The 19200-nt window shown below is 37.3% G+C and overlaps 3 protein-coding genes across 5 annotated transcripts in view; 2 read left to right on the plus strand and 1 right to left on the minus strand.

Moving 5' to 3' along the window:
* Nucleotides 1-109: 109 nt before the first annotated feature.
* On the plus strand, nucleotides 110-9731 carry LOC122092153 (glutamyl-tRNA(Gln) amidotransferase subunit B, chloroplastic/mitochondrial). Its single transcript, XM_042662486.1, has 9 exons — nucleotides 110-538; nucleotides 2053-2736; nucleotides 2827-3036; nucleotides 4052-4192; nucleotides 4284-4487; nucleotides 4817-5014; nucleotides 5597-5665; nucleotides 8972-9088; nucleotides 9225-9731. The coding sequence occupies exons 2-9, from the start codon at nucleotides 2110-2112 to the stop codon at nucleotides 9303-9305; spliced, it is 1647 nt and encodes a 548-aa protein (XP_042518420.1). The 5' UTR covers nucleotides 110-538; nucleotides 2053-2109; the 3' UTR covers nucleotides 9306-9731.
* A 1386-nt stretch (nucleotides 9732-11117) lies between these two features.
* On the plus strand, nucleotides 11118-13287 carry LOC122091698. Its single transcript, XM_042661771.1, has 2 exons — nucleotides 11118-11604; nucleotides 12874-13287. The coding sequence occupies exons 1-2, from the start codon at nucleotides 11174-11176 to the stop codon at nucleotides 13037-13039; spliced, it is 597 nt and encodes a 198-aa protein (XP_042517705.1). The 5' UTR covers nucleotides 11118-11173; the 3' UTR covers nucleotides 13040-13287.
* A 378-nt stretch (nucleotides 13288-13665) lies between these two features.
* The window catches only part of LOC122091697, a 10885-nt gene continuing 5350 nt past the window's right edge, over nucleotides 13666-19200 (minus strand). For 2 of the 3 annotated variants that reach the window (XM_042661770.1, XM_042661769.1), the window contains exons 6-8: nucleotides 17335-17371; nucleotides 14243-14357; nucleotides 13666-14151 (exon numbers count right to left, since the gene is read on the minus strand). In XM_042661770.1, the coding sequence (XP_042517704.1) occupies nucleotides 13914-14151; nucleotides 14243-14357; nucleotides 17335-17371 (390 nt within the window). In that variant the 3' untranslated portion in view covers nucleotides 13666-13913. The remainder of the gene's footprint in view (nucleotides 14152-14242; nucleotides 14358-17334; nucleotides 17372-19200) is intronic. The other variant, XM_042661767.1, reaches the window with a different exon arrangement.

The following is a 19200-nucleotide window of genomic DNA, read 5'->3' on the forward strand; positions in this document are numbered from 1 at the left end:
CCTACTCTTCTCCTTCTCCCTCCTTCGTTCTCTCTGTTTCTCTGCAATGAGTTGGCCGGCGAAACGTAAAAGTAGACCTTCCAGTTGGCCGGCGAAACGTAAAAACGATTTCCATCCTCGTTTCTGATATGTTTCTGCACTTATCCGCCTCCAAAGACAAAAATAGCGGCGTTCGGCTCGAGTTTTAACTGAAGTCGCAAATATGGGTTGCGACTTTGACCAGTGTTCAGTTTATTTGGGACTTTCAAGATTTTAGGAGGAAATTGAGAAATTCGGATATTTTATTTCAGATAATTACTTTGAGCTCTTCTTCTATTTGGGTTATCAGTTCGGTTGGCTGTGATGTTCCACCCTCTCTCTCAGCTACGCCCTTGTCCCTTCCTCATTCATCTTCTCCGATCGAACTCTCTCTTTCTCAGTTCTCTCCATTCTCTCCATGTCTCTGTTGACATTTTTCAGCTCTGATATTGTTCTTTCCTCCCTCTCTCATTTTCCTGGTCTGGAATTGAAGATACGATCATACGAATCAGTATTCCAGGTTATAATTTCATCTCCTTGGTTATATCTTTTTTGGTGATTTATTTATTTTTTGGTTTGTGTATATGTATATAATCTTATCTTGAATGTTTACTGGAAAAGAGAAATTCCCCTTATTTTGGATTAGTGATTTGTTCCGGACTGTTGATTGTAGCAAAAATTTACAGTTATTTGTGTCAAATTAGTGATAAGTTAGCGCATTTCTATCATGTTATATAATCAATTTCTTCGTGGACTGTTCATCACTTCCACTATCTTAATGAAGCTCCTCATCTAGTGAACTGAAACACGAACTTTCATCTCCATTGAATAAAGAAACCAGGTGTTTTGAAGTTTGCTGCACAAGAAGGATATAATGGAACCATTTAAACACCATAAATTGCTCCATAGGGTAGAGCATTGACTGTTAAAGTGACCCTACTGAACTTGATGTTAACCCAAACTAGGATTCACTTGTAGATGATCCCTGAATTGGAGGCAGCTAAAGAAGAATGGAAGGCATCTTGATTATCAAAAGATGAAAACAAGAATTAATAACAACCGTTAACTTTTCCATATATTCTCTATTCTGTCAGTTCCTTCATGGAACAGACATTTTTACATTAACATGACAGACCATCAACATTGCTTCTTTAACTTGGATACATTTTTCAGAGCTTGGCACATATAGAGGGGAAGGGAATCAGATTGATAAGATAGGTATCATCACCAATTACAAGAAGCACTCGAAAAACAAAGTAATCACCACCAAAGTAGAAGCTAAGGAAGAATGAGGTCCCATCTTGACTAGAAATCCCAAGTATTCTAATAGAGATTAATTGCAGGCATATTTGGAGACTGTAAACCCTTTGCTTCATCTCATATTGAACTCATCCCATTCATGTTTTTCGAATGAACCTAAACAGACATTACCTGTAATTAATCTAATGTCTTCACAATGAGAATAAGTAGGTACTGAAAGGAGAAATCTTGAACCATTACAAAGAAAATGATTTCAACAAGGAGATATATTTACATGCGCCATGCTTACTAGTGGGGCTTTGGTGGTGTAGCTCATCCTGTTATGCTTATAATTGTACATTTTTAAGCATACAATCCTTTAACATCATTTTTTTTTCTACCCAAAGAAAAAATAAAAAATAAAAAATAAAAAAATAAAAAAATAAAAAAATAAAAAAATAAAAAAAGATTAGTTCCTATACCATGTTACCATAGAATGCTTTTGCCATGTCAGTTATGGAAAACATAAAAATGAAAATGTATTTCCCTGCTTTACTAAAACCAAACCAAATTTTTTGTATGTTGTATGATAAAAAGTCAAAAACAAGTGAAATCGTAATCACATATTCTAATTCTTTACCCACTGAAAAATGTGAAATTTTAATGATTAAGCTTGGTTCTAATAATTATGTGCTTTTTTTTCCTTTTGTGCTTATTTGTTCTTGTGGTCGTAAGGGTGCTTATGTTTAAATTCTTTGATGACCTCTTATTTTACCTACACATTCTTGTATGCAGTGGTTGAAGCTCCGTGGACGCATCAATTAGCTTATTTCGTACTAACTAGCAAATTAGATGGCTTCGATATGTTTTAGGGGGATCCGAGCACACCCTTTCTTTCTTTATCCGTCTGCACATTTTGCTAGAAAAAATGGTGCCTTTTTTTGCACCACTGAAAGTGTGCAAGCCCCAACAACTACACATGAAAACCAGCAATCTGAGACAACATTTTCTCATCGTACCCAAACCAAAACAGTTGAGAAAACCTCAAAGGATTACGAAACAATCATTGGTATAGAGACCCATGTACAGATCTCCACTCTTACTAAGGCCTTCTGTAGGTGTCCTTATTTTTATGGGTCTCAACCAAACACCCATGTTTGCCCTATTTGCATGGGCCTGCCTGGCGCTTTGCCAGTTTTGAACTCAAAAGTCATTGAGTTTGCTGTGATAGTGGGTCTCGCGCTCAATTGTAACCTTTCTATGAACTCAAAATTTGATAGGAAACAGTACTTCTACCCTGATCTTCCAAAGGGCTACCAAATATCTCAGTTTGATGTCCCAATTGCTACGGGTGGTTTCATTGAGCTGGATCTTCCCACCGAGTATGGTGGAGGGCATAGGAGGTTTGGGATTACTAGGGTTCATATGGAAGAAGATGCAGGGAAATTACTTCACTCGGGAACTGAAAGCTACTCCCAGGTAATTCTGTTTTACCCACTTCCGTAATCAGTACTCTTTCTTTTTGGCTGGATAGTGTTTGATTGATGGGCTTGTTGATCATTTCTATAGGTTGACCTGAATAGAGCAGGGGTGCCTTTGCTTGAGATTGTGTCTGAGCCTGATATGAGAAGCGGTCTTGAGGCTGCAGAGTATGCAGCAGAGATACAGAGGTTGGTTCGGTATTTGGGTGTAAGCAATGGCAATATGCAGGAAGGTTCACTGCGCTGTGATGTAAATGTCTCTGTCCGGCCAATTGGGCAGTCAGAGTTTGGGACTAAGGTAATTAATCATTTTTGGTTCATATTTTATCTTTTGTTTTCTAAGAAAGCATATAGACCTAAGGAATACATAGAAATTCAAAGATTGGGGAAGACAGATTTAAATTCTTGGGGTTTTGGGATCCGGATTTCCTTTCTTACTTCTTCCTTGCCTCATGGTCTATTTATTGAATGGGGAACAAATTCTGTGCTGTGGATCATGTAGATTTTTGTTTTATAATTTCTAAGTAGATCCGACTGTTGTGAGTGCTTTGTGTATCATTTGATTAGACAAGATGATCTATGTGTGAATTTTTTTTTTTTTTTTTTTAATGGTTTTAGTGTCACCATAAAATTTTTGAGAGGGCTAGATCAAAGTAAAGGATCATTTGACTTATTGACTCTTGCCACTTTTGTCATATCCTGCTTCTGAAAAACAGAATGGAGTGGAACTTTGCATACTGAGTGCAAAGCAATTAATAACACAACTAAAGCAAGCATGTCTCATGACCTTGTCAAGCAAATTCTATGACATGTCCCCTCTTATAAAAACTGTATATAGAGTGTTATAAGGGGAAAGGAACTCTGCCCATCCGCGTATCCTACGCTGGGCCTGAAAATACCCAGCGCGCACGGGGGCTGCTGGGTCTTTTCACACCCAGCTGCGTCTGGGTGTAGGGAATGCCAGACGGGTGGGTTCTTTCTCCCATAATATAATCTCAGTGGAGCTGATCCCAGGTCACTGGACACACCATACAATTGAGCCAACTTGCTTCTTACTGGTAAATCACAATTTATCATTGATAAGAATTAAAACTTTGGTTGGTGAATGGAAAAGTTAAAGCAGGATAAGTTCCTGTGATTTACTATGAATGCTTTGACTGCTTTCCAACTTCTATTATTATAATTGAGGATATCCTTATCTTTTCTGCGTACTTCTCATACCTGTTGTAGATTTGTAGCATTCTCATTAGTATAAAATTAATTCTGAGACTTTATTAGTTGATCTGTATTTTTGTATTGTTTGGTTCTGGCAGGTTGAGATAAAGAACGTTAACTCATTTTCGGCAATAAATCGGGCAATTGATTTTGAGATTTCCAGGCAGGTAGATCTCCATAGTCAAGGGCAGGGTGATCAGATTGTACAGGAAACTCGACTTTGGGAAGAGGGGACTCAGGTTTGATTACTTATGTTGTTCATTCAAGGACAAATAAATCCTTTTGACTTCATGACTAATTGTTTTTTTCATTGACCTCTGTTTTATTTAGAGAACAGTTTCAATGAGGAAAAAGGAAGGGCTTTCTGATTATCGATATTTTCCCGAACCAGATCTTCCAGAAGTTATTCTCAGTGAAGAATATGTCAACACTATTTCTTCTTCTTTACCTGAACTTCCAGAAATGAAGCGCAGACGATATGAAAATATGGGCCTCAGCATGCAGGATGTACTTTTTCTTGCTAATGATAAAAATGTAAGACTTGTTTATATTTATGGTGTCAAGTATCAGAAGCGAGACATGTATTGCGAATGGATGACATGGTGTGGATGTCTGACGTATTTCCCTATTATGTGTCTGCCAGTACATACATGTCTGACATACCAGTGTTAGACATAAAGCTAACTTACAGCCCAATACACTGCTTTTATCATAAGTATTTATGATACTATCTTGACCAAAAAAACAAAAAAAAACTATGGTACCATCAGTCAGCTTTATCTGCTTCTATTTAAAACCAAGCTCCTGAATTACCTAGTGATCATATGGGTTTAACTCTAACTTCTACTTTGGAAATGGTTCAGGTGGCAGATTTTTTTGATGCAGCTGTTGGGAAGGGTTCTGATGTGAAGCTGGCTGCCAATTGGATAATGGGTGATATTGCTGCCTATCTGAACAATGAAAGATTGTCTATAAACGAGATAAAACTTACACCCCAGGAGCTGGCTGAACTAATATCTTCCATTAAAGGCGGGACTATAAGTGGAAAGATTGGGAAAGAGGTGAACTCTGCCTTCGGTTCTTACATAGCATGTATAAACTAAAAACCATTTTGTAAACAATGTTTGAACCTTAGTGCCAACCGGTATTCTGTGCGTATATGCATGCATGTGTGTCTCTTTATCCTTCTACTGTTACGGACAACCTTTTTCTTTTCCCTTTTTAATTAAGTTTGAAAGGATGCATCATCAAGTGTCATCAACAGTCATCAATATAGGCTATGGACTCTGAGAATTTCATAAATTAGTTGGTTTACTGCTTGACCTGAAAAAATTTGGCAAATGCAAAAAATATTAATATATTAGTATAAAAGAATTAAATAGATTAAAAAGGTTATGGAAGATTTCTAACTCACAAATTGCAGTTATTCTCGATGGCTAGCATACCGGTCATCTCAAGGAATCATGGCACTAAAATGCAAACTTCACTGTTGCCATGATTGCAATTCGTTTTATTAGCACCCAAGTTCTTGTTTTGGTTACACAGCTACTCTACTGCTACTACTACTATAGATAGGTTTGCTATATCTTATGTAAAATTGAATTTTATGCTTATGTTCGATGCTTTATTCTTTATACCTGCAGATACTTTTTGAGTTAATATCCAAAGGAGGCACTGTCAAGGCAATGATAGAAGAAAAAGATCTAGTTCAGGTGAGTCTCTCCAATTCCTTGGATGGTGAAAAGCTTCTATGGGATACTATTATTTCAAATAGATAGGTGTATAGAGGCTGATGCTGATTAATGATGGGTGAAATGTGCAAATTTTTTATCTGCTGGTTTCAAAAGGACTTACAATCACAAATAGAATGCATGAATACATTGCTTAGGAAAAGAATGGCTAAATTGCATATCCTCGTAGCTAATGAATGATAAATTTGTGTCTTTCAGTACATTTCATGTCTTTTAAATATTATGATATTTAGACTTGGTCTAGAGAACACATTTATGCTCCCTATTTGATATCATTTATATATACTAATGATTGAAGGACCAGAATCTCTTGTCTCATGAATGTATACCATAGTTGTCATGGCGCCAAGGTGAACCAAGGCGGTGGAGGGTTGTCTAAGCGTTTAGGCGAGAAGGCGCCCGGCTTAAGGCGAACAAATGTTATTTTTTATTTTTCCTATTTTCTAACATTATTTAGTAATTTATATATATCTTATATCATAAAAAATCAAGATTAAGCCACATCAAGTCATTAAAAATCAACACTTAGCCACATCAAATCATAAAAAATTAACATTAAGTCATATTAAGTTGTAAAAAATCAACATTTAGAGAAATGCTCTTATTCTATAATAAGTTTGACTGGTCAAATGATTTTATTTTTACATGAGATTTTTTGTATAAGTTATAACATAAAACCAGCTTTCTAACAATTCTAAGATTACTTAAATCTGAGTTGCAATGACAAAGTAATGCTCCAGTCAAACTTATTTTTAAGTGCGCGAATACTTTTAAAATCACCGAATGAAAATAATTTTATGGATATCAAAACAAAATATTATTTTATCAGACCTTTGGTTTTTAACAATGTTTTAACATGGTAGAATTTATAAAATTTTCATAATTGAGAAACCCCAGCATTTAAAAGTTGACAATCGCCCCTATAACCAAAATCCAGTTTATGTTCTTGGACTTGGGGGGGTGACTTTTTATCCTTCTGGAATTTGATTTTTAAACTATTTTTATTGGATTCAAATAAGGGGTATTTGCTTATTTATGAATAATATCTTAAGTAAATGAAATAACAAATATAAAAGTAAATGAAATAACAAATATAAAAAACATTTACTTAAATGATATTTGGCATAAATAAGTACCAAAGCACAAGGCGACATGCAGTGCAATAAGACGACTGTCGCCTAGGCCCCAAGCAAACCGCCTGGACGCCTAGTCGTCGCCTACTATGATGTATACTACTACCCTTTTATGACCTCCCAAAAGACTGCATAGCTCTCACATGTAGCTATGCATCATACAACTCCTACTATTATGTGGCATGCCCAACTTGCTATACATATGGTGGAATGAACATTACATCGGTTGATCATCTACCTCCATATGTGGAATAGATATCATCATATTAAAACTGGCCTCAACTTCCTCTTTATGAAGTAGCCATCAACTTCCATATGCTTGGTCCTATGATGCAAAACTGAACTGTAGGCTAGGCTAGTGGTTGTCTTTTTTCTATGATGTAGATATTTGTGTCAATGGGATCTACGCAAGCTATGTTTAGCTCTTGAAGCAGTCAACAGAACCTCCTCCCTTTTTATTATATAAGGGAAGTGATGCAGTAGCGCTATGGGTTCTTGAGATATTGAATCCAACAAATGTTTATTGAGGTTAGTAGGGCTGCGGCTAGTAACCTATGGCTGAAATTTGAAGTTGATTTGGTTTTATTTTGAATGAGTTCTCTTAGCCACAAGCCAAGGAACTCTTCGCCGGTTGTGTCTTCGATCGAAGGTTGAAGAAGACTTGGTAACGTTATATTATTTGTCACCATTCCCCCCCTTCCTAAAACACCCTCTCTGTCATCTTATATTCTGTCCCTATCCTTATTTTATATTTATATTGGAGGCCAAGGATCCATGTAGCCGACCCCATTTAGTTGGGATAAGGCTGAGTTGTTGTTGTTGTTGTACCTAGTCTCTCCTTCTCTTTAAATATGAATTCCTTTTGTGTCACAACCCTTAATTATCTACCATGCAACCCTCTACTATATGTTTATGGGAAAAAGAACCCTGCCAGTCTGGTGTTGCCTATGCCCAGACACCGGTGGGCTTGAATAGACCATGCTGCCCCCCCTCGCTCCGTGTGCTGAAGATGCTCCCGCACGCCCTCCCATTGGCCCTGCGTGCTGATGTTGCTTGTTGCCTACACTATACTGGCAGGGTTCTTTTTCTTTATATTTTTATTTAAAATTCTGCCATTCCCCTTTGCAAAAGTAGCTACAGAATTGCCATTGTCTTTCATTTTTTGGGATATTATTCCCTTGGATGGACTCGTAAGTGATCTGAACCAGGCTTTTTGATCCCGGATTACATCAGGAAGGGCCCAAAGCTTTCTGTTGCTGTACTCAAGGATTTTTATTTGTAAGGAATCGGTAATGATATTGTCTTGGTGAGACTAATTGAGCAAGTTGTGACTCCCCTTCCCCGGATAATTTTGACTCAGGTCTGCACCACCCATGGTGGACATCTCAAAGGGAGAGGAATGCATGTTCGTAAAGTAGTGATGTGTGAAAAGAAGTGAACATAACGCATTGCTGATGCAATGTGAGATATCTGCTTTGTGACTGTAGAACTGTTTGGCCCATGCCTCAGATATCTCAAGTCTTTCTTTCCTGGTATGAGGTTCCTTATGAGGTTTGGGGATGCAGATTTTGTGGTGCATGGCATCTTGTCTTGTCTATTGAGGCTATGAAAAGATTTTGATGATCTGATATCTCCTTTATGACTACAATGAACTATTTGGATCATACCTTAGACATCTCAAGTTTTTCTTTCCTGGCCTGAGGTTCCTTACAAGCCATTCAAAATTTTATTTTCCACTTCTTTTTGTGATCGGCAAACCTTCAGTGCACCATGGTGTAAAGTGAGCTTTCATAGTACGTTAGAATGGATCATGATGTCATCTGTGTGGGCAGTTGTGCTTCCATGTTTGATTATTTGGTAAATGGTTCTTCGGTCCATGCATTTGTTTGTTCTGTAGGATTTGCTTTTATGTGATCTTGCTCACCTTATGTTTCATAGTTGGATTTCATTCGTTACTGCTCGAATTGTGGTTACTGTATTTCTTAAATATTTTGTTGTATAGATTATGCTCATGAAACAAATTATGACAGCCCTTCTGCAACACTGCGAATGTGAGATTGTGATGGTTAAAGTACACAAAATTTTTTATTACATTGAATAATTCGATGTTTCTATGGGGATATGGAAATAACAGATAGTGGATCCTGCTGAGATTGAGAAAATGGTGGATAAAGTGATTGCAGAAAATCCAAAGCAGCTTCAGCAATATCGTGGAGGCAAAACTAAGTTGCAAGGATATTTTGCTGGTCAGGTACACATTTTCCCAATGTCTGTAAAGTCGAGTATTAAAGATGGAAAAACCCAGAGTATGACTTTTGGTTCAGTTATTCTTGTATTAAATTCATTTTCTTTTTGAGATGATTCTGATTCAAACAAATTACTTTCAGGTGATGAAGGAATCAAAAGGTAAAGCCAATCCCCAGCTTCTGAACAAGATCCTTTCAGAGAAATTAAATAGCAAAAGCTGACGATTTCAGAGTTGGGTGGGTGCCTATGGTCTATATTGATGCCAACGTATTATTTTTCGTCATTTTAAGTATGTCCCCTCATTGCCGTTAGAAAGTCCATGTGTATCTTCCCTACCGTATGCACCAAGGGTGGAGCTGTGGGTAACATTGGCTTGCTCCCACCAAACTTTCTGCCAAACTTTGGAGGCTGCGAACCATCTTCCAGTCTGTAGGAGCCAGTTAAAGTTGAACTTGTGGTGGTTAGCTCCCGTTACTGGGCCTTTGGGAGGGCTATCATCTGTTATTAGAAAGTGAACAAGTCAAATAATTATAACCCAGTGCTTTTAGCATCTGTTGTTGAGTCCTTTGGCTCAGATCAGTACTGAATTGTCTGTTTTCTTTTCTCATATAACCTTGATTTATTAATTTATAAATTTATATTTAAACGCAGCTGGAGAGACATGATTTGTGTTTACTCATATACCAAGCCATGAGCATCCAAAGGGGGTCCTAGTCCTATGATCCCTGGGTAATGTGTTCAGCTTTTGCAAAACTAATTATAGAAACAATATCTGTTGATCTGCAAAACCTCTGTTTCTCCACTTGATTATTTGAATTCAAGTAATTTTAAATTACTATTTTGTTTGAATCTTCAGAGTTCAGATATTAGAATCATGAAAGGGGTTATTTAACCCGAAAGCAAGAATGTTTTTTCACCACTTGATTATTTGAATTCAAGTAAATTTAAATTACTATTTTGTTTGAAGCTTCAGAGTTCAGATATTAGAATCATAAAAGGGGTTATATAACCCGAAAGCAAGAATGTTTTTTCACCATGGCCTCTTAGCATAGTTTTTCTCCATGGGCCATTGATTGTTTGTCTCGTGGATTTCTGATTTTATTGTTTTAACCAGTGGGTAGGTAGGTTATTTATGGTCTATCTCAACTATGTGGCATTGACGGTGTTCTTCTTATTGTTTTCAAAATTAAGGACTTTTCAACCTTTCCAAAACTCTATCCATGGAAGAACCTCCCAATGGTAATGTGTAAACACTCTGATTATCAGAATATGCCATCTAGCAAGGAACTGAAGAAAAAGACCATCATTTCTTCCATATAAGTTTTACGCAATTGGACTATGCCACGTGTAAAGGGTCTCTCATAGAATATACAAGGGAAGAATGTTGTAATGTTAAGTAATTATTCCTCTGCTAGCGAGTCAAGGGGATTCTCTGAAGCATGAAATGCAATCTGGTAAAGGGTCTCCTACCAGACCAAGGTTCTAAACTTGGGATCGGTCATGGCTGATACTGATCCAGATCGATCTGAATCAGATCATATTAGACAGATTTACCTTTATTTTTAATAAAAATCAAAATTTTATTATGTTTTTACCTTTGGACCGTACCAGTGTATCCGATCCAATCTGATTTTTAGAACCTTGTACCAGACTATTTGAAACCAACAAATTGCCATCTCCTACCTTGTGAGTAGTTTTGTATTTTGGTCAATCAGGATGAATTTGTAGTATTTTCTATTGAAAGAAAAATGCATTTTCTTCTTCTGGCATTAGGTCTTGACCGCGTCCTAAGGATGGGTTACACTCTAAAAAGATATAAGTTCCTACATTTAGAATGGGAAGATAAAGCTGTGGAACTTAAATCACAAGATGGGGAGCTGTCTTTTTGTTTGTTTCTATTATCATCCATCCTTGTTTTCATATACTTCAGAAAATGTCAGCCTTAAATTTATATGTTGGTGGGCCCAAAACAACCCCTTTTTTACTACCCAAAAACCATACCAACCCCCCTTTGTTGTGGGGGTTGGTGGTGGTGGTGGTGGTGGTGGTGGTAGGAGGGGTGGTGGGGTGGCTCGCCGTCACGTTTGTAATGGAGGTATCAACCGGTGCACCTAAGAAGGTGATGGTCGTTGCCGACCCTACACGTGAATCGGCGGGTGCACTACAATGGGCTCTTTCTCATGCAGTGCTTGAGCACGATGAGCTCTTTCTATTACATGTAGATCAACCCCTTTCATGGCGCAGCACATTATCTACCTTTCTTAGAAGACCCTCTTCCCCGGTTTTCGCGGCCACAAACTCTTCCATAGAAGGCCATGGTGGTGATGGAGATCATTTAGATTTTCTTGATCTAATGAAGAGTGCTTGTGAGGCTGCTCAGCCTAAGGTGAGGGTGCATATAGAGAGGGTGGAAATGGATGGAAAGGATAAGGCCTCAGCTATTCTATTGAAGAGTAGGATGCTTTCAATTGAAGTCCTTGTTATAGGCCAGCGTCGTAGTCTCTCCAATGCTTTATTAGGGTGAGCTCTGATCATATCCATACACCTTTGTTATATTTCTTGTTTCAAACAGGTTGCATGCCCATCCTTACAGTTCTTTGCTTCTTGAAGCTAGTGATTTCTTGTCTCTGTTTATGATCTGATTTGAAGGAATTGTGGCAATAGTACACAACTAGAGCCAATTTGTTGCATGCCCTTTCCCAAGAACACTTGAATATTTTTTTGTGAAAAAAAATTTGAAGCCTCCATAATTCCACCCCAAATGCCAACACTTAAGGACTAGCACTAACTGAATTTGATTAACATTCATTCTCCTATATATTTACTTGGGGAGGAGGTTAGGTGTGCCGTCGATTTTCCTGAAACTAGCGGCTTAACTAATAGGAGGGTTGGGATAAGAGGGGCATAGGGGATTTTTTTCAAGGGAAAGAGGAGAGAGATAGATCTGGGTATACGTGCGGCATTCCCAACCTTTTCCTATTAACTTGATATAGCTAATACAGATCTTCTAGATCTATGTATGCTTTCTTTCTATAGATACATTTTTTTTATAGGTACATAAGTGATACACTGCAAAGAGATTAGCAATAAACAAGATCTGGAGATGATAATGATACTTTTCATCTTTTTTTTTTTTCCTATTTTTTCTTTCGGAAAAAGAAAACTAGAAGGCTGCGTAGCCCCTGTGCCCAGACATATTTAGGGGCAAAATGACTGTCCCATCCCTTTTGAAAGGCAGAAAACGCCCCAGCGCTGGTATAAGGGCCATACTGTTTTTAAGGAATCCTCTCCAGTGCTCCCTCCTTCTTCTTTAAGTTACTTTGGGGAAAGTTTTCCAACACCTGTAATGTAGGGTTCAGCCACCATCATAGGGTCCTAAAACATCCTCCCCCCATTGGACAAAGTTGATAATAATCTCCCTTGTTGCATGATACCCTCTCCGCCCATCTGAAAGCTGCAATCAAGGGATTCTCCTTCGGCATGGATTAAGAAAAATCTGGTCCAATGACTTTGTCACCTTTTACTTGATCAACCATGTTCAATTAGTTTTACAGTAGCTACCATGCATTTTTACAACTCTCACATATTAACAGAAAAGAAAATTAAACATGCCAAGTTCAAGACCAAATCCTAAAGGCCATCAATGGGAAGACATTTTTTTTTTTCTTTTGGTTTCTCATTTCATATAGTATATAAATCTTTATTTCAAAATCTTTTTTCCTTTTTTTTTTTTTTTTTTTACTCCAAATGAAAATTCAATGTTCTAATTCGCTCTTATGTGATTAACAGACTTAAGATGAATGGAGGGTCTGCAAAAGGGACAAGAGGGGTAGATACAGCAGAGTATTTGATTGAGAACAGTAAGTGCACATGTGTTGGTGTTCAGAAGAAGGGCCAAAATGCAGGCTATCTTCTCAACACCAAAAAACAAAGAAATTTCTGGCTTCTTGCATAGAGTGTACAAATGCTAAATTCCATTGAGCTCTCTGTAACATTGGGTTTCCACCATGGTCTGGGTTCAGACCACAGGTTCTCAGTTCACCCCAATTTTGTTCCGCGCCGGAGTTAGCAGAGGCGAATAGCTTAATTTGGTTATGTCATTTGCAAAATCAGAAAGCTATAGTTGCCATGTAGTGAATGAACCTGATTACTATCTTGTATTTCCACCCATCAGAAAAAGCTAACTGCAGTGTACTTTCAGTCTCTGCCCCTCTCCTTTTTGCCATGGATTTAATTTTCTTCTTTCTTTTCTTTCCCCCAATAATACTTCTACTGTAAATATTCCTCAATCCTACATTATGGATATGGGATGGCAAAGAAGTTGATAATTTAATCAGATTCTCATCATTGGACAGGAAAACTGGATATTTGTTTGTGCTTCAATCGATACCTATCCAGTTTTAAAAAATAAATTGCAAGCTTAGCAAATCGAGCTCCAAAAATTTTAGGAACTCATGGCACAAAATGAAATAGCATTGAAATCAAATATAGGTAAAGGTAAAAAGATTCATAAACTGAATGATGTAATTATGAATGTGGCAACTATTGGATCACTTTGACACATGCATTTACATTTTGAGATATTAGAAAGAATTTTATTGCAAGGCCTGGAAGAAAACACAGCCTTAAAAAAAAAAAACAGACATTTTACAGCTGACTTAGAAGAAATAAAGAGATTAATCCCCCATTGACATGGCTGGTAGCCAAATTTTTTACATGGAACATAAAAACTACAAAAAAATGGAGATCCAGCCATGGCATTGCAGATTAGATGAATACAGTACAAGTTCCTTCCATTTTCTTCAACCGGGGGGGGGGGGGGGTGGTAATTAGAGTTCATCACGAATATTTTGTAATGGAACCTCCACATCAGGAACTACATTTTCATGAAGATGCATGGAATTAAAGGCATCTTCTGGAGGTTGAGGTTTCATCCCTCTTTGTCCAGCCATCCCTGCCTTGATTGCAGCAGTAACCTTTCTCTGCAACTTGAGTATTCCAATACGTTTTGAGACAACATATAGGACAGCACAAGAGAAGAGGAGAAACCCAACAACAACTATCACCCTATCCAAAATAAAATTTAATAGATATGAGTGATTTCAAGGAGGTGTTGGAAGTAAAAAATAGTAAATAAAGTTGCTTTTCCTTTCTTCACCTGTCAATGACATCCTGGCGCTTCATCGTGGAGAGTAGGTTTCTGGTTCGCATAAGCAGGGAGCGATGTCCCTTGTATTCACTTTCTGCCTTCTTTAGTACTCCTGTTGATTCATCTGAACAACCACACATACTAATTGTCAGCTCTGGCTCCGATAAGAAGATTTTCTAGATTATCGCTTAGAAATGTCATCACTCGGAGAATTATAATCATAAATAAATGCTATTGGGCTGGACCCATGAAACCATGTATGAAAGCAATACAATAAAACAGATGCAAGTCAACGGAACTGAGTCCTGGATGTTCTGAGAAGAAATTTATCAGAATTTTGATCTAACGAGGATAGAGATCAAATGGTTAATATTACCTCAACTTGTGTAACTCAGCCAACAGATGTTCCCATGCAGCCACTAGTAACAATGCACATGATACAACTGAACTGATAATGGAAATTTTACCATGTCTATAAACTCCAATAACATTGCCAGCCGACTTTATGGCTCCAGTAGTTTTCACCATTTCTAGCTGTAGTTACTAATATAAATTGTATCCAATTTTATGAAGTGGCAAGGCAGAAATAAGTGCAGATAGTAATTGGTGCACAGAAATCTTTGGGAGTACAGAGATTCAGAACAATCCAGTCATGATAGGAGCCTATAATAAAATAGATGGGGGGGGGGGTTACGGTCATCGTAATCACTTTCTTGTCTTTTATTTTCCTCTCGTTTCAATTTTAAGAAGTCTCTGGTTCTCCTACCACCTGGAAGGATTTAGCAAAATGATTTACCTATCCCCTGTCATGACCTAGCCTATCATCTAAAATCGCATTGGCAACTTCCCCTTGGTATCCCTGAAATTCATGCTTGTACATCTAATGAGCATCACTTCTTTAATAAGACTTTCCTTTTGCTTTCTTCATGTTCAACGTTAATGAGTTGACTCTGTTCCCTGTAGTTTGCCTTATTATTTTACTGTAATGCACATGTATGTTGAGCATACAATTTTTTTTTTTCATATTCATAGGCAAACAAGAGTCAAGGGACTCAAGACTAGGCAAAAATAATTTTTTTTGAAGAAGGGTAAATGAAGGTACCCAAATAAAGAGCACATATTCCATCAATAAATTAGAGCTAAAAAAATGACTCCAGATAACTTATCCAATGAATCACATGGGTTTTTTGGGAAAATGAAGACGCCCAAGCATAACCACGATAACATTCAAGAACGAACAAAAAGATTTCCAACACGCCATAGTTGTCACGGCGTCATGGCAACCCAAGGTGGTTGAGGGGTGGCTAATCGATTTGGCGGTGAATCATCCGCTATGGCGTTGCCATAGCGATCAAATCGGCCATGTGTTATTTTTTATTTCCCCTATTTTCTACAGTTGTTTTATATTTCATAATATATACCTATGAGGCTATGACATAAAAAAAATCAATCAATATTAAGCAACATCAAGTCATAAAAAATCAACAGTCACAATCAACAACTTATTGACATTTAGAGAAATGCTCTTGTTCTATAATAAGTTTTATTGGTCAAATGATTTTATTTTTACATGAGACTTTTTGTATTAAGTATAACACAAAACTAGCTTTCCAACAAGTCTAAGATTACTTAAATTTGAGTTGTTATGACGAAGTTATGTTCCAGTCAAACATATTTTAAAGTGTGCGAATGCTGTTAAATCGCTTGAATGGAAAAAATTTTATGGACATCAAGACAAAATATTATTTTACCGGACTTTTGGTTTTTAGCAATGTTTTATCATGATAAGATTTATAAAATTTTCAGAATTAAGAAAAATCTTAGCATTCGAAATTTGAAAATCGCCCTACAACCAAAAATCCAGTTTTTGTTCTTGGACCGGGGGGTTGACTTTTTATCCTTTTGGAATTTGATTTTAAACTATTTTTATTGGATTCAAATATGGGGTATTTGCTTATTTATGAATAATATCTTAAGTAAATGAAATAAATGGTATTTGGCATAAATAAGTGCCAAAAATAAAAGGCGGCATATAATGCAATAAGGCGGCAGTCGCCTTGGCCCCAGGCAAACCGCCTGGACGTCAAGGCTCTCCAAATCAATACTAAATCTTCTTAATTCTTTATCATTGACTGTAAGGCTTGATTGAAAAACTGGTCTTACACAGATGAATTCATTAACCTTAGACAGACAGTTGCCACACATATCAGAGGTACCTTCCTATTCGTCCAAGGAGAAAGAGGCATCCCTGCACAAGTTCTCACAGTACCAGACAATTGGTCTATATTTTTCCTCACATCTGGCTGGCCATAAATCAAATTCCCTATCCACTAAAATCCCTCTCACACAGTAAGGATCTGCCACTCTGGCATCTTTCTGTATAGCATGTCAGGTAAAGATCTGGTTATTGAACCACTTTATCTCCTCACCATATTTATCTATGCAATTCTCATTTTCTTCTTATCCTGAAAGTTCCTTATATCCTCACTTTGGTCAATGCCGTCCAGTTCCCCCAAAACTCATGTTCTGAATTCCTCAACAATCACAAACACTTTATTTTCAGGTCACTCTTGATTGTTATGATTTTTTATATTGTTTATTTATGAAATTGTTTCGGTTCCCTATCCTCCATTTTATTGTACTTAGAATTTTTCGATAAGTTTTAGCCATTAATATTTTATCTCTAAACAGGGAAGTGCAAGACATATATTCTCGAATTTGAAATGGGTGGTTAGCAAGGACTTATAGTAATGCCGTAACAGGGGAATCTGGGGTGTCAGCTAACAATATGCGAAACATCTCTTCTTCTTTCTTGGATGTTCTGCTCCCATGCAAGTGTCAACCCAAGATTCTCCAATCTATGTTCTAAGATCATCACTCTTTTACTTGCAGAAAAGTCACACCAAAAGCTTTCAAACAGCAAACCCATACAGATGCTGAAATGCAGATCGCGCTTGCCAACCAATAGAATATTCGAAATAGATGAGGCAGTGCAGGAAATTTATAGTAAAAATAAAATAAAATAAATGAAAGGACTAGGACAAATCTACCATCTAACTGTTAAAGACGAAATGAATGCATCTGCTAACACAGAGACCTACCAAATGTCATCACTGTACTTGCACTTCTTTCCACCTCCTGAAACATTTATAAATTAAAAGATCAGAATAATCCTGATTCCGATGAAGAACTTCAATATAAAAATGACCGAGGAAATTGTCTTAAGAGAACAGACAGATCACAACCTGAACCATCAGTTGACGAGTGCGGCGAAGGCTCTCTGTGATGCTTTCTGCAGCAGATGTCATCCCAGTCTTTGTCCTAAAAACGGTTACAATTTGATAAGTTCACTGAGAGAATGAAACCTAGGATAAGACAGTCAAAAGTGGCAGGAAAGACTGGATAAAGTGAGGCTGAAAGCCAGAAATGCTAAACATCCAATGCCAGGGGGAATTTCAGTGCACATGATCTTAAAAAAAATAAAAAATAAAAAACAAAAAAATAAAATAAAAAAGAAAGACTAGATCAAATAAAGAACCTATGGTACCAGAACATGATAAAGCTTCTCACTAGAGAATGGTCATCACGAGTGAGCTAAACATTAACCGCATAATCATCAATCTTTAGTATGGTTAGCACATGAGTTCCCTTGTAATGTTCACAGCTGTCAACATCTAACAGTAAAAAAAAGGAGATTTCTCACTCGATAAACAGATGACAGTACTTACTGTAAATTGCGTCTGCGAATTGTAGACTCTTCTCCACCACCTAGAAGAAGTTCCCTCTGCGATAAATGAAACCAATATAAGGACTGGAATAAATAGAAAAGATAATAACAAGTACAGTCAAGGTTACTGAAGCAGTTTGGCAGTGGAACAATAGAGCTCACAAGTTATAAATATCATATACTGTCCTCAATCAGTCAACCCCAAACCAGGGGTGGAAATTTGGTCAAGTTACCAATAAGATTAATGACTAATCATCAAACCTAAATCTGACCCCTTATCAACAAGGATGAGATGCATCCAAATCCAGAAAATTTATTACATATTTTTCTTAGTGGGTCCTTCAGTCAAATAATGGACAGTTTGGGAAGGATTGGGCTAACCATAAAGGCACTCCATTTGAATCTAACCTATAACAATCGGTTTATGGGTTGGCCATCTTCATTCCCACCAAGTCAGGTACCAGAAGGAGTGTCTAGTTGTTGCTTCAACATGAATATCTAAGAACATAGAGCTTGGATTGAATGAAAATCCAATTATCACAAATCTTCTATTAAATAAATCTCTGAACTAAAACTGCACCAGTACCAGGTTTTCCAGGAACCCAGATGGGTTCATGTTAGGAGCCAAAATGCTATTTTCTTGGTTCTATTCCAGTTCAAAACACTGCAACAGTTGCTTAAGTTGAATGGGTTACTTGATCAACAGATGAAAAGGTGTTTCATGATGAACAGGGAGAAATAAAAAAACAAGGGTGTATCTGGTGCATGAGGCTCCCGTCACCGTGGGGTCTGGGGAGGATCCCGTTTTGTGGAGAGGCTGTTTACCGCTTCAAGTCCAATGGAGAAACCTTACCATTGTGCTGAGGCCCACTCTCAACAGGAAGAAATATAAATAATAAATATATAAATAAAAAAGAAAGAGGGGGGGGGGGAACAAGGGGTATCTGAAAACAACAAAGAGTTCGGGGAACTAAGGTTGCAATCCCTCAAGATCGAGCTAACTCCAAAAACCCGTACTCAGTTGGAATGCAGGATGGAACTCACCAGCATGAAGCCTCAATCACTAGTAATTGACTGTATGGCAGTGAATTTGTTCCTGGGTGGAAAAGGCAACCTTCAACATACCATGGAATCAAATTTTGATTTTGGGCCAAGGCTGAAATATTTTTCTATTTTGGTTATGGTTCTTCTTCTCTTTTCTTTTCTTTTTTTTTTTTTTTTTTTTTTTTTTTTTTTTTTT

Source organism: Macadamia integrifolia, chromosome 10 (genome assembly GCF_013358625.1).
Source record: "Macadamia integrifolia cultivar HAES 741 chromosome 10, SCU_Mint_v3, whole genome shotgun sequence".
NCBI lineage: Eukaryota > Viridiplantae > Streptophyta > Magnoliopsida > Proteales > Proteaceae > Macadamia > Macadamia integrifolia.

Coding starts and splice junctions, on each gene's coding strand:
- LOC122092153 (XM_042662486.1), top strand. CDS start 2,110: ATGGCTTCGATATGTTTTAGGGGGATCCGAGCACACCCTTTCTTTCTT. Junction 2,737..2,826: donor GAACTGAAAGCTACTCCCAG/GTAATTCTGTTT, acceptor TCATTTCTATAG/GTTGACCTGAATAGAGCAGG. Junction 4,488..4,816: donor TTCTTGCTAATGATAAAAAT/GTAAGACTTGTT, acceptor GAAATGGTTCAG/GTGGCAGATTTTTTTGATGC.
- LOC122091698 (XM_042661771.1), top strand. CDS start 11,174: ATGGAGGTATCAACCGGTGCACCTAAGAAGGTGATGGTCGTTGCCGAC. Junction 11,605..12,873: donor CTCTCCAATGCTTTATTAGG/GTGAGCTCTGAT, acceptor TGTGATTAACAG/ACTTAAGATGAATGGAGGGT.